The sequence below is a fragment of the Sminthopsis crassicaudata genome, chromosome X, assembly GCF_048593235.1.
Source record: "Sminthopsis crassicaudata isolate SCR6 chromosome X, ASM4859323v1, whole genome shotgun sequence".
Taxonomy (NCBI): domain Eukaryota; kingdom Metazoa; phylum Chordata; class Mammalia; order Dasyuromorphia; family Dasyuridae; genus Sminthopsis; species Sminthopsis crassicaudata.
Genome location: NC_133623.1, coordinates 8827212 through 8841160, shown reverse-complemented (window position 1 = coordinate 8841160; position 13949 = coordinate 8827212). Strand labels below are relative to the sequence as shown.

Genomic DNA, 13949 nt, shown 5'->3' with positions numbered 1-13949 from the left:
GAGAAAGGCCTACGGACTTTAAGTGGCTTAAGGGAAAAGTCTTACAGTGGGCTTCAAAGAGTTTCCATTCAATTCCATCGATGCGAATTGCTCTTCTCGAAAATTTATTAAGGATAGAGAACAATCCTCTAGATGCCCCTCACATCTCCAAATATCCTTTGCATCTTCTGTGGAGACGGCCTCCTGAGGGCTATAGTCAAGCAAAAGGACATCAATTATATATAGGTATAGACGTATAGACCCATTTACAGATAGAAACAGACAGAACTCCACTCTGGTGAACAATCTTCTGGGGAGGATCGTTTCCAAAGCTAGTCCTCTCAGCCTGCATGATCCTTGGGTAAGGATGTCCAGTTCATATCTACCTTTGTACTCGGAGCCTGGTAGGGCTTGCCAGAGGCTATTCTCTATTAGTATGGATTTTGACTGCCATTTCTTTAGGAAGATAAGTCACTAAGGGAAGCTTTTACTGCAGAAAAATAGTTAATAATAATTAACAGAAATTCTTGGAAGTTCAAGTTCAGTAATTGTGAAGATCTGAACATAATAGGTACTTAACAATGTAGGAAGCACAGTTGACAGAGTGACAAGTCTAGAGTCAGGGAGAGTCATCTTCTTGAAACCAAATCCAGCTTCAGAAACTTATTGATTGAGTGTTATTCCAGACAAGCCACTTAAACCTATTTGTCTCAGTTTCCTCATCTATAAAATGAGCTGGAGAAGGAAATTGCAAACCACTTCAGTATCTTTGCCAAGAAAACCCTAAAGGGCATCAAAAAAGTTGGACAAGATAAAAAAAATGCCTTAACAATAAGAATCTATGGTAGAAGAAAGGGAGGGAGGGAAGGAAGAAATGAGAGCTGACTATTTGTACACAGTTTTAAGGGTTGCTAACTACTCTACGTGCGTGACCCAACTCAGTTTTCACATTGGTCTTATGGTGATATGTCAACTGATATTATTCTTATCTTACAGGTGAAAAAGCTGTGGCCACATGGTCCATAAGTAACTGACACACTCCTGATGGCGAAGGCAGTACTTTTTTACTCCTAATACAATATGTTACTTCTCCAAGTAATAAAAGGATGGGGGGAGGCAGAGTAAAAAAAGGAAAAAAGGGGAAAGAGGAGGAGACAGAAAGAGTGAGAGAAGAAAGAACAAAGGGATAATTAGAGAGAGGGAGGGAAGAATCCTTTCTCCTTTAAGTCTCTTTTCTAGGTCAAGAGAAAATGTGAGTTTTATTTGTCATATCAATGGTGATTCCTAGTACGGAGTCTTGAATACCCCAGCATGCACTTAATAAAGAAGCTGAGGCAAGATAGAGATGAGAGTTTTTAATATTTTATTAATTGGAGAGTATAATTGACTGGACAAGACTCTCGTGTCAAAGTATCCAGGGAATGTGAGAATCCCAAGTCTTCTTATATCTTTTTTGAACAAAGAAAGAAAAGAGCGGGGAAGTTTTTTGGTTTAGGTTTTGGTTTTTTTAATACAGAACCATTTGGTTCTGTCAGGATGGGGGGAGGTTATAAATCCTTACTAAAAGCCAGAGTCAGGATGTTTGAATAAACAGAAGGAAGGATATCAATGAGGTATCCGGGATAGTCTTACCTTTTGGAATATTTCAGAAGGGGCAGTGTCATAAATTCTTGAGGCAGAAGGAGCCAGGAAGTCTGATCTCCCCTCATCTTGAGTCTCACGTTGACAATTTCTAACCTTAGAGCAGAACCAGAGGGGGTTTTACAGCTTAAGGGGGACTGAGGCAGAACAGTTAAGGAAACTGAGATAGAACAATTCAGGGAAACTCAGTCAGGCCAATGGGGGAAACTAGTGCGGGGAAACTGAGCTAGAACAGTTTAAAGAGACTGTGGCAGAACATGATGTGCTGGAAACAATTGTGTTGAATCAGATGGCCAGAAAAAGTCCCCAACGTTTACATGCCCAGAGAACACAAAGGGTTTTTATGTGGCCTCCATTGCTCTTTTGCTCTTGGGAAGAGCCTCTATTTTGATCTGTGTAATACTTTGTTTTCTTGGTTTCAGGCAAAGAAGCAGCCCAGGAAATAGAAAGATGCTGTCAGCACCTCTGGGAGGCCCACCAGTGCCCCGGAGAGAGAAGGGATGCTGAGTTCAGCAGTCCGCAGTCTCCCTGTCCCCCTGAGCCTCTCTTCCATTCACTGAGTCTCCGTTTGGAGCCCTTCCCCCATTTAGTGTCTAATGGGCCCTGGGTCTGGGGATGCTTCAGGCATCTTTTGTCAGAAGCAGGCCACATTATGTCATTTATAACACAAGTTTCGAAGGCTTTGACTGTTTTAAGACTCTTAGTTAGAGAGGCACGTGGGAAGAAAGTCCTCAGCTCCCTTGTTCTTTCAGCAAATTCTACAATATACAAGTGATCACTAATTCTTTTGGGGGGTTAGATGAGACTTCACCAAAACGCTGTCCTTATCAGAGCAAGATGTAGGTGCTGCTGGGGGCTCCAAGGATCAGCTGTATCTTCCCTGTATTTGCTTAGCCCAGGGTTTTGAACACATCACAGATTTCGAGTCGCATGGAACCTGAGAGTTCATCCAGTTTGGCCTCCTCATTTTATAGGATGCTTAATTCATTTTGAATGAATTGTCTCAATTTTTCAGGTGAAAAAACTGAGATCTATAGAAGGGGAAACTTCACCAAAATTGCATAGCTTGGACATGGCAGGCCCTGGTATCCTACCTAGGAGAAAAGAAATTACCTACAGGATGGAGAGACAGTGGGGATTGAAAATGGATGATTTCCCCAACTCTTTGATCTCATAATGCCAAATTATGAATGATGTCAATAATTTGAGTCAATAATATCAATTATCTCCCTTAAGACAATACAGCACAAGAAAAGACCCCAGTTATTAGCTAGAATCCCATGTCTATCTGTGTTTCCAACAAAAATAGATATCAAAATATCAGCAAATTGAAGGAGTTCTCAAAGGAGTCCTCATATCTAGTCAACACTTAGGTAGTTTTAGTTTCTTTTTTTTTATTTTTTATTGTAGCTTTTTATTTACAAGAGATATGCATGGGTAATTTTTTAGCATTAACCCTTACAAAACCTTCTGTTCCAACTTTTCCCCTCCTTCCCTCCAGCCTTCCCCCTAGATGGTACATACATGTTAAATATGTTAAAGTATATGCTAAATCCAATATATGTATACATATATTGTATACATATTTATACAGTTATCTTGTTGCACAAGAAAATCCAGCTTTAGAAATAAGGTAAAAATAACCTGAAAAGGAAAACAAAAATGCAAGTGGACAATAACAGAAGGAGTGGAAAATCTATTTCCCCTGAAAAGTGTTCTTTCGGTGGGTGTAGCTGGTTCTCTTCATTACTGAACAATGGAACTGATTTGGTTCATCTCATTGTTGAAGAGAACCGTGATCATCAGAATTGATCATCATATAGTATTGTTGTTGCCGTGCATAATGATCTCCTGGTTCTGCTCATTTCACTCAGCATCAGTTCCTGTAAGTCTCTCCAGGCCTCTCTGAAATCATCCTGCTGACCATTTCTTACAGAACAATAATATTCCATAATGTTCATATACCACAATTTATTCAGCTATTCTCCAATTGATGGGCATCCATTCAATTTCCAATTTCGAGATATTACACAAAGGGCTGCCACAAACATTTTTGCATATATGGGTCTCTTTCCCTCCTTTAAGATCTCTTTGGTTTACCTGCCCAGTAGTGACACTGCTGGATCAAAGGGTATGCACAGTTTGATAACTTTTTGAGCATAATTCCAAATTGCTCTCCAGAATGGTTAGATCCATTTACAGTTCCACCAACAATGTATCAGTGTCCCAGTTTTTCTACATCTCCTCCAACATTCATCATCATCTTTTCCTGTCATTCTAGCTAATCTGAGAGGTGTGTAGTGGTATCTCAGAGTTGTCTTAATTTGTATTTCTCTGATCAATAATGATTTGGAGCATCTTCTCATATGGCTACAAATAGTTTCAATTTCCTCATCTGAAAATTGTCTGTTCATATCTTTTGACCATTTATCAATTGGAGAATGGCTTGATTTCTTATAAATTAGAGTCAATTTTCTAAATATTTTGGAAATGAGGCCTTTATCAGAACCTTTGACTGTAAAAATCTTTTCCCAGTTTTTTGCTTCTCTTCTAATCTTGTCTGCATTAGTTTTGTTTGTACAAAAACTTTTTAGCTAGTTCTAGTTTCAACATCATTATCTCATTCTTTTTTATTATTGTTTTTATTTGTTAAATATTATATATTTATTATTTTTTATTTACAAAACATATGCATGGGTAATTTTTCAACATTAACCCTTGTAAGTTGTTCCAACTTTCCCCCTCCTTCTCTCCACCCCCTCCCCTAGATGGCAGGTAGTCCCATACATGTTACATGTGTTAAAGTATATGTTAAATATTTGTATTTTATTTAATTGTATTTAACATATACAATACATGTGTACATATTTATACAGCTGTCTTGATACAAAAGAAAAATCAGATTTAGTAATAAGGCAAAAGTAACCTGGGAAGAAAAACAAAAATGCAAGCAAACAATAACAGAGTGTAAATGCTATATTGTGGTCCACACTCATTTCTCAGTGTTCTTTAACTAGGTATAGCTGGTTATGTTCCTCACTGATCAATTGGAACTGATTTGGTACATCTCGTTGTTGAAGAAGGCCACGTCCATCAGAATTGATCCTCATATAGTATCATTGTTGCAGTGTACAATGATCTCATGGTTCTGCTCATTTCACTCAGCATCAGTTCATGTAAGTCTCTCCAGGCCTCTCTGAAATCATCCTGCTGGTCATTTCTTACAGAACAGTAATATTCCATAGCATTTCTATATCACAATTCATTCAGCCATTCTCTAATTGAGGGGCATCCACTCAATTTCCAGTTTCTAGCCACTAGGAAAAGGGCTGCCACAAACATTTTGGCACATATGGGTCCTTTCCCTTCTTTAAAATCTCTTTGGGATACAAGCCCAGTAGAAACACTATTGGATCAAAGGGTATGCACAGTTTGACAACTTTTTGAGTATAGTTTCAAACTGCTCTCCAGAATGGTTGGATCCCTTCATGACTCCAGAAACAATGCATCAGTGTCCCAGTTTCCCCAGTATACTTGGAGAAGTATACTTGAAACAAGGTGTTAACTCAGTGGAATTGATGAGATAATGGTTCTTTAGTTCATACGTACTTAGTAGTTAGTATGGTGATGTGATGGTTTTCTAGTTCATATGTTTTCAGTAGGCTGTAATGATGTAATAATACTAAGGTATATAAGGGCCGAGGAAGACTGGAAATGAGACATTTCATTTTTGACCATCCTCCTGGTGGCTCTTCTGCCTCCTTTACTCCTACACTAAGACCAAGGACTAGGGCTGATCCCGAGGTCCTCCAGAGAGCTAGTCCGGACTTTACAGTAAATAGATAGAGCCAAAATGATTTCCTGGATTCCAAGACAATATTTCTTAAATTTAGCATGTTTTGTTTATTTTTTTTTAATTTTGATATAGTGTCTCGTCCCCAATTAAACGACATAATTGGACTATGAAAGGGTATTGAAGTTGGAGTCACTAAGGTCTAGATTTAAGTCCTGCCTCAAACCCTTTCCAAGTAGGCCTGTGTTTCCTAACTGTCAAAGAAGGGAGTTGTATTTAAAGCTCTGATAGATCCCTTCCCAATTAATATATGATCCAATGGCAGATGGCATACAAAAATGATCTGAACTTTCTCCTAAGCTGAGCACTATGAAGCAAAGGTCCTCTCCATATTTAAGTCTAAGATCCTAGGATCTTAAGTGTTATTGAGCTGGACCCCAGATCTGTTGGAGGTGTCCACAATGCAGAAGTGTGTGTGTGTGTGTGTGTGTGTGTGTGTGTGTATGTGTACATACTAGCACGTTCAAACTGTTCTAGGAAGTAAAGCACCTCTACGGGGACAATTAAATTAAATGTGTGTGAGAGAGACAAAAAATCCTAAAAAGACAGAGGGAAAAAAAGATAGAGGCAAAGAGACAAAGAAAAAGAAATAAACAGATTTTATAAGAACAGCCACATGCATGAACTACAGAGGAATTCTTAGTGCAATAATAAAAATACAAATGTAGGATAAGTCGAAACATACCAAGCATATGGACTATCTGGGGACATTCCCAGCTTAGGGAAGACATGCAGATCTATCTCAAATAATTCCTACATAATGAAAATAGAGTTCTTAGAAATAATCCTAAAAACATAAGGCACGTAATTATTTCTGAAAGGAGCATGCCATAGATTACCTCTCCTGGGTATTATTGTGGCTGCTCTATACAGGGCAATGAATCTGAGACAGGGCTTGCCTTGATGCAAAGTCATGCTGATTCTCAAATCCTAGCAAAGAGAGATAAAGAAAGAAGACTTTGACTATTAGGAGTAGGTTTTTATGTACTTCTGCCATCAGTATCGCATGAGTATCAGTAGCAGGTTTGTGTGTGTGTGTGCGCGAGAGAGAGACAGACAGAGACAGATGGACAGACAGAAGATTTAAGAGAGACATATAGATGGAAAAAAGATTTAGTAAGTTGGAGAGAGACAAACAAGCCAGCTGATGTAAAAACATCCCTTTTTCCACAGGGCTAAGTTTTGAACTGAGAATTCTTGACTAATGCACGGGAAGTCATCTCTCCAATTAAGGCCACTCAACTCAGGAAGGATTACCGTTTGGATATGTGTACTACCCAGTCTATAACAGAACTGATCCAATCTATTAGATCTGATATTGTGCAACCGAAGTTCCGTTCTAGTTCTAACCTACAGGCCCTGTATCATAAAGGCCCTCTCAGATATTCCAGAACTTGTTGAATGGGTGAATCAACAAATGAATAAATGTATGTCCCATGCAGGAACTGACTTAGGATAGAATTCTAAACTTGGAATTAGTATGACCTCAATCCAAATCATACATAAGATTTTATTATCTGTGTGATCTTGAACAAGACATTTAGCTTTTAGCCTGAATTTGTTTATTTGTAAAATGAGTATGATTATAGTACCTAACTCATAGGGGTTGTTGTGAGCATCAAATGAGATATGTAAAGTGCTTTGCAAATTTTAAAGTTCAATCAATGATAACCTAAACTTATTGCTAGTATTTTTCTTTTTTTCCTTCAGTGACTTCACTGAGTCCAGCTATTTTTCTTTTTTAAACAAAATAAGTTACTGATTTTCTGAGCTTTCATTTTCCAAACTATTCCCAATCATATTGTTTATCCTATTCTTTCTCTCTCCTTTCATCCTGTCCTTCCTCAAAAATCCCTACTCCAATCTGCTCTTCCTACTATCATTTCCCTTCCTCTCTTACTTTCCTAGAAGGTAAGATATATTTCCATATCCAATTGAATGTGTATCTTATTCTGTTTTTAAACCACTTCTCAGGGGAGTAAGTTTCACTCATTCCTCCTTACTTTCCCCCTCTTCCTCTACATTGTAAAAGCTTTTTTTTTGCCTCTTTTATGTATGTTAACTTACCCAATTTTCATGTTATTTCCCTCACCCCTTAATTTTATTTTTTAGATATCATTCCTTCATGTTTAACTCTTACCTGAGCACTGTATAGATAGATAAAAAGATAGATCTATATCCAGAAGATATACACACACTCCTGAAGGATTATACTCAATTGTGTTGGGTAGGTGAATGTTCACTGTAATCCTAACTCCTTTGCCTTTTGGAAAATCATATTCTAACATTCTAATCCTTCAATGTAGAAGCAGCTAAATCTTGAGTCAGCCTGATTGTAACTCTAAACTAATTGAATTGCTTTTTTTTTCTGGCTACTTGCAATATTTTCTCCTTGACTAAGGAACTCTGGAATTTGGCTACAATATTCCTGGAAATTTTTATTTTGGGATTTTTTTGAGAGGTGATTGGTAGATTCCTTCAATTTCGATTGAAATCCACTGGTTTTAGAGTATCAGGGCAATTTTCCTTTATAATTTCCTGAAAGATGATTTCTAAGCTTTTTTTTTGATCATGGCTTTCAAATGTCCAAAAATTTTGAAATTGTCTGTCTTGGATCTATTTTCCAGGTCAGTCTTTATTCCAGTGCTATATTTCACATTATCTTCTACTGTTTAATTATTTTTGTTTTGTTTTATTTTTTCTTGATTTCTCATAAAGTCATTATGTCTCCATTTGTTCAATACTAGTTTTTAAGGAATTATTTCCTTCAATGAGCTTTTGTCCCTCCTTTTCCATTTGTCCAATTTATTTTTAAGCTTTTATTTTTCAGTGGATTTTTGTGCCTTTCTTTCCATTTGAGCAATTCTGCTTTTTAAGGTATCCTTCTCCTTATTGTTTTGTATCTCTACTATCTGATTTAATCTGTTTTTAAAGTATTATTTTTTCAGTATTTTTTGTTTCTCTATTGGTTCATTTTTCATGATTTTCTTGTATCACTCATTTTCCTTCCCAATGTATTCTCTACCTCTTTTTTTGGAGACTGGATGTAGGAGCTTTGATTTTATCTTCTTCTGAATGTGTGTTTTGAGCTTTCTTGTCATCATAATAACTTTCTATGATCAGAATTTTTCTGTCCTTTACTCATATTTTTCAGCCTTTTGTTTGACTTTTAACTATTTGTTAAAGTAGGGCTCTGCTTCCATGGTGGAGGGTACATTGTCCCAAACTTCAAGGTTTTATGCAGCTAATTTCAGAGATCCTTCTAGGGACTGTAATTTTTTTAATTCTTCGAGGTGGTATGATCTAAGGAGGAGTCTTTGCTCTGGCCTTTGCACTGCCTTGGACCTGTGAAAAGGGTCCCTGCTCCACCAAAGCTGCAAGTTCTGGTGTGACAGTGCTCCTCCTTGCCCTGGACCTGCCATCCAGGATTGTGAGCTTGGTTTGAGCACGGGCAAAGCAACAGAATAGTGCCTCGGTGCTAAGGAACAGATCCCAATAATCTCCTTCTGGCCAGTTGTTTGACTGCCTTACTGTCTCTGAATTTAGAACTCCCTAAAGTAGCCACTGCTGCTGTTGATTCAGTAGCTTTGAAGGCCTGCTCCTGTTCTGTGCTGGGGCCTGGTGTGTGCCTCACTCTTTCCCTGGCCCAACAGACTTTTCCTGCCAACTTTTAACGTTGGGGGGGGGTGAAAAATTGTTTCACTCTGTCTTTTCCTGGGTTCTGCTTTTCTAAAAGCTTCCGAGAATCATTATTTAAAGCTATTTGTAAGGTTTTTGAGGAGAACTCAGGTGAGTCCCTGTCTTTATTCTTCCATCTTGGCTCTGCCTGTCCTCCCATACACGTGAGAATAGAATCCTTAATGGCCTTCATTGGCTGTATCTTTAATCTACAGGGGCCAAGATAAAAGGGTCCTGCTGTGGTAAATTTTTTTTTAAAAAATGACATGAAAGAGAAATGCAAATATCTTCCTATGTCTCTGATATAAAGCTGGTAGCAAATATGTATGAAAAAACTTCCAAAAAGCAAACTCTAGGTGGCTTGATCTAACTGCCTCCAAGAGTTGGCTGGTTGGGAATGTCCTTTTTTCCTTTAAAATCACAATAAAGTTTTAATTATTAATTCTGACCCATATAGTACAAATTAAACAGGGACGTCTGTTCCCTGTTCTATGTGAAAGACAAGCAAAGGCATGATACCTTGGGGCCCTTCTGGATTCCAGGTTGACACTGAAGATTAGAATTCTGCCCAACCCCTAGAGTCTTGTTTTAGTTGAGTGGCACCTTTATGCTTTGCACCCATCTGCATGCCATTTGAGAGACAGGAGGCCTGGGAGCTTTGAGACGTCTGACATTTGTCACAGCCGACAATCCCTCCACAAAGAGGACATTGTAAGAATTTTTTTTTTTAAATTACCCATTCTCCTAACTGCTTGTGGACCAGGCCACCAGGTAACTCAGTGCCACAGCTTTACCTGGTGGATTCTTTCCTCAACTGAATCAGTCAAGTTTCTGGCAGTTTGACCGTGTTCCTGTGGGCCATTCCCTTCCTTTTGCTTGTTAGGCTTTTTAAAAGGGATTTTTCACAGGCTGCCATACTCTGAGGAGCATCCCTCCTGTTCGATAGTTCCCATGCTACAGGACACTCACCTTCTTACTCTTAGTTCACACTTCTTACTCGAGACAAACACACAAGCAATATATCCTATACTCTGGTTTCTCTTCTGATTGCATAAATGGTTTGCCTTTTTCCAACTAATATCTACTTCTAGGGTTGAGATACTAGTCCTGGGGCCTCATGATACAGGATAACTGCAAGTGAAGGGTTGACCAAATTTCCCAATTTGGGAAATTCCCTGTGCCTTTCCCAACCTTTGCCCTGCCGGGTGGTAGCCTCCCCTGCAGAGTTTGTTTTCTTAGATCTCTACCACCCTTATCCGAGGTGCCAAAAGCCCATATGAAGTTTAATGTCCGGTTGAGATTGTGTAGTTCATTCTGCCCCGAGACTCGATACCTGGACATCCCCAAAGTCCAAGTGAGGAAGAGTAACAAATGTGCCTTTGTCAGAAGAGGAGGCTACTTACAGCTTGAAGACAAAGCACATTTCCTAGAGGTATCAGCTCCTGTGTAGTGGATAGGGTACCAGACAGGGAGACAGAAGACCTGGGTGTATTGTGCATCTTGGCCTAAATACCCACCATTCATGTGACGTGGCTAATGGAGCCTCAGTTTCCTTCTTTAAGGGCTTGGACAAGATGACCTCTTAGAAGCTTATAAGCTCTAAATAATCAATCACTTCAGAGACTTAATTTCCACTGTGATAAGACAGATTCCCATTTGTACCATGGCTCTCATGAGGTTTTGTGAAGGAAGCTTGCATACCCTTCCCTTAAAATTCTAGAGAAGTGGAGATTATATATTCATTTATGTTAGCATGGCTAGGTGGTACAGTGGATGGAGCACTGGTTCTGGAGTCAGAAGATACAAGTTCAAATGCAACCTCAGATGCTTACTAACTGTGTGACCCAGGCAAGTCTCTTAACCCTGATTGCCTCACAAATGCCCTGTCTCCTGTGCCAGGTCCTGTGGCAGATGTGGAAGGATGGAGCATAGGCATCTCTGACCAAGCATATCAAATCCATTAGCTCACATTAGATCATTTTTCTATATCGTGTTAAATGTTATGGAATATTAACCTAACACCGTGCATCCCCTTTGACCCGAAGTGTTACTACTGGGCTTATATCCCAAAGAGATATTAAAGAAGGGAAAGAGACCCACGTGGGCGAAAATGTGAGTGGCAGCCCTTTTCGTAGTGGCCAGAAACTGGAAAATGAATGAATAAATTGTGGTGTATGAATGTTATGGAATTTTATTGTTGTGTAAGAAATGACCAGCAGGAGGATTTCAGAAAGACCTGGAGAGACTTACAGGAACTGATGCTGAGGGAAACGAGCAGAACCAGGAGATCATTGTACACGGCCACAGCAATACTACATGATGATCAGTTCTGATGGACGTGGCCCTCTTCAACAACGAGAGCATCCTATTCAGTTGCAATTGATGAGTGATGAACAGAACCAGCTCCACCCAGAGAAAGAACACTGGGAAATGAGTGGGGTCCACAACATCGCATTTACACTCTTTCTGTTGTTGTTTGCTTGCATTTTTGTTCTTCTGCCCAGGTTATTTTTACCTTCTTTCTAAATCCTATTTTTCCTATATAGCAAAGAAACTATGTAAATACATATACATATTTAACAGACATGGGACTACCTTCCATCTAGGGGAGGGGGTGAGGGGAAAAGTTGGGACAGAAGTTTTTGCAAGGGACAGTGTCAAAAAATTACCCGTGCAGATGCTTTGTCAATAAAAGCTATAATAAAAAAAACTTTCATTAAAAAAAGGAATATCAACTTACAGGTAACACATCCTTGTTAAATTTCCCCCAGAAAAATGCTTAAAGAGGCAGGTCAGTGGTGAAGCACAAGGGCTCTTGTCTCCATTTTAAAGATCCTAAAGTCATAAGAGTTAGATGAAAACTCAAATATGCTAGTCCATCCTTGTCCTTTTATAAACAAGGATAATGAAGCTTAAAGAGAGGAAGGGATTTTTCCAAGATCACAAAACTCATAAATGTCAGAGCTGAGATTTGAACCTCAGACTCGACTCCAAGTCAGGTGCTCTTTCTCCAACACCCTTGGGCCCTCTTTACTTAGTAGGTCTCTATTTTCAAATGTCTCAGAAGGTTTTCCCTCTCCCTACAGGGACAGAGCATGGTTCCTTGCTTCTTTACGAGTCTATTTGGCAGGTTAGGGGGAGCCATAACTGATCAAATGTCTAATCCAAAAGCATTTACAAAGTACCTATTGTATAGCAAGAATTATCTGGGCTCCTTAGGATAAAGCCAAAGAAATGGACTAGTGTCTACCCTCAATGAGAAAGAGAGGGAGGATATAAAACACACACAAAATACAAGCATCATAGATGGCAAGAAGGAGCTCTAACGGGTTCTTTTTTTCTGTGTCATTTTTTGGACCGTCTGGTAAAAATTCTAGATCTCTTCTTAAAATGCCATTTTTCAAGAAACTAAAATTTGTAGAATTCCAAAGAAAAGCACTTGTACTGGGGAAAAGATCTTCATCGTTTCAGTTTATGGACTACCTAAAATCTAGCTGTGTTTGGGGGTTCCTCGACCCCAAGTTAAAAACACCTGTTCTAGGAACTAAGGAGTTAGTGAAGGCCTCCTATAGAAAGTGGCATGGCATGTTCTGTCAATAAAAGGCTCTAATAATAACAAAAAGAAATGGCCAGCAGGAGGATTTCAGAAAGGCCTGGAGAGAGTGACAGGAACTGATGCTGAGGGAGATGAGCGGGACCAGGACGTGGTTGTACACGGCAGCGACAAAGCTGCACCACAATCGTCTGAGGCACGGGGCTCTTCTCGGCACTGAGCTGATTCTGACCAGTTCCATTTGTTCCTAATGACTAGAACCAGCTCCACCCGGAGGGAGCTGGGGAAACTGAGTGGGGATCACAACACAGAGTACTCACCGTCTGGTGTTCATTTTGTTTTCTTTGCCAGTTCTTCTCTCGTTGATCCGCTTTTTCTTGTGCAGCACGATAATATGCACGCGCATACTGGATGTGACATGTGTTACACCATATTTAACATATATCAGACTTCCTGCCAGCTAGGGGGGGGGCGAGAGGGAGCGGAAAATCAGGGACAAAAGGCTATGCAAGTGTCAGCGTAGGAAAAATTAGCCATGCGTACGCTTTGTAGATAAAAAGGTTAATAAAAAATAAATAAATGGATAAATGATAGATAAAGAAAGTAGCTCTGGGATATTCTTGGAAGAAGCTAACTGGAAGGAAGGAGAACAATTGAAGTGAGTTAGAGGTGGGCAGCCAATCCAAAGGAAAAGAGAGATGGAGCATCTTCAATGAAGAAACATGGATGCACCGGTTCAGCGGCATTGCTGAGTGCTTGGGGGGAGGGCAAGTCAGAGAGAGAGTGGGACAGGGACAGGGACTTTACCAGAGTGATGAAGGCTTCAGGATGCGCTTCCAACACCAGTGGTGTTCTCTTTGTAGTGAGCAGGCTCCGTTATCCTGCCAGCCCTAAATAAAAAATAAATGGGGAGGGAAAAGGGGGCTGAGGGAGGGGAGAGGGGAGATGGGGTGTAGAGGGAAAGAATAGAGAGGAGTTGGGGTGTAGAGGGGAGTTGGAGTATAGAGGGAAAGGTAGAGGGGAGATGGGGTGGGAGAGGGAAAAGGGAGGAGAGAGGGGAGAGGGGAGATGGGGAGTAGAGGGAAAGAATAGAGAGGAGTTGGAGTCTAGAGGGGAGTATAGAGGGAAAGGTAGAGGGGAGATGGGGTGGGAGAGGGAAAAGGGAGGAGAGAGGGGAGATGGGGAGTAGAGGGAAAGAATAGAGAGGAGTTGGGGTGTAGAGGGGAGTATAGAGGGAAAGGTAGA

General features: G+C 39.9%; 1 protein-coding gene across 1 annotated transcript in view; it reads right to left on the bottom strand.

Moving 5' to 3' along the window:
• The window catches only part of LOC141548655 (plastin-3-like), a 60775-nt gene extending 47665 nt beyond the window's left edge, over positions 1-13110 (bottom strand). The window contains exon 1 of the mRNA XM_074277679.1: positions 13025-13110. Coding sequence (XP_074133780.1) covers positions 13025-13110 — 86 coding nt within the window. The remainder of the gene's footprint in view (positions 1-13024) is intronic.
• Between the last annotated feature and the right edge of the window lie 839 nt (positions 13111-13949).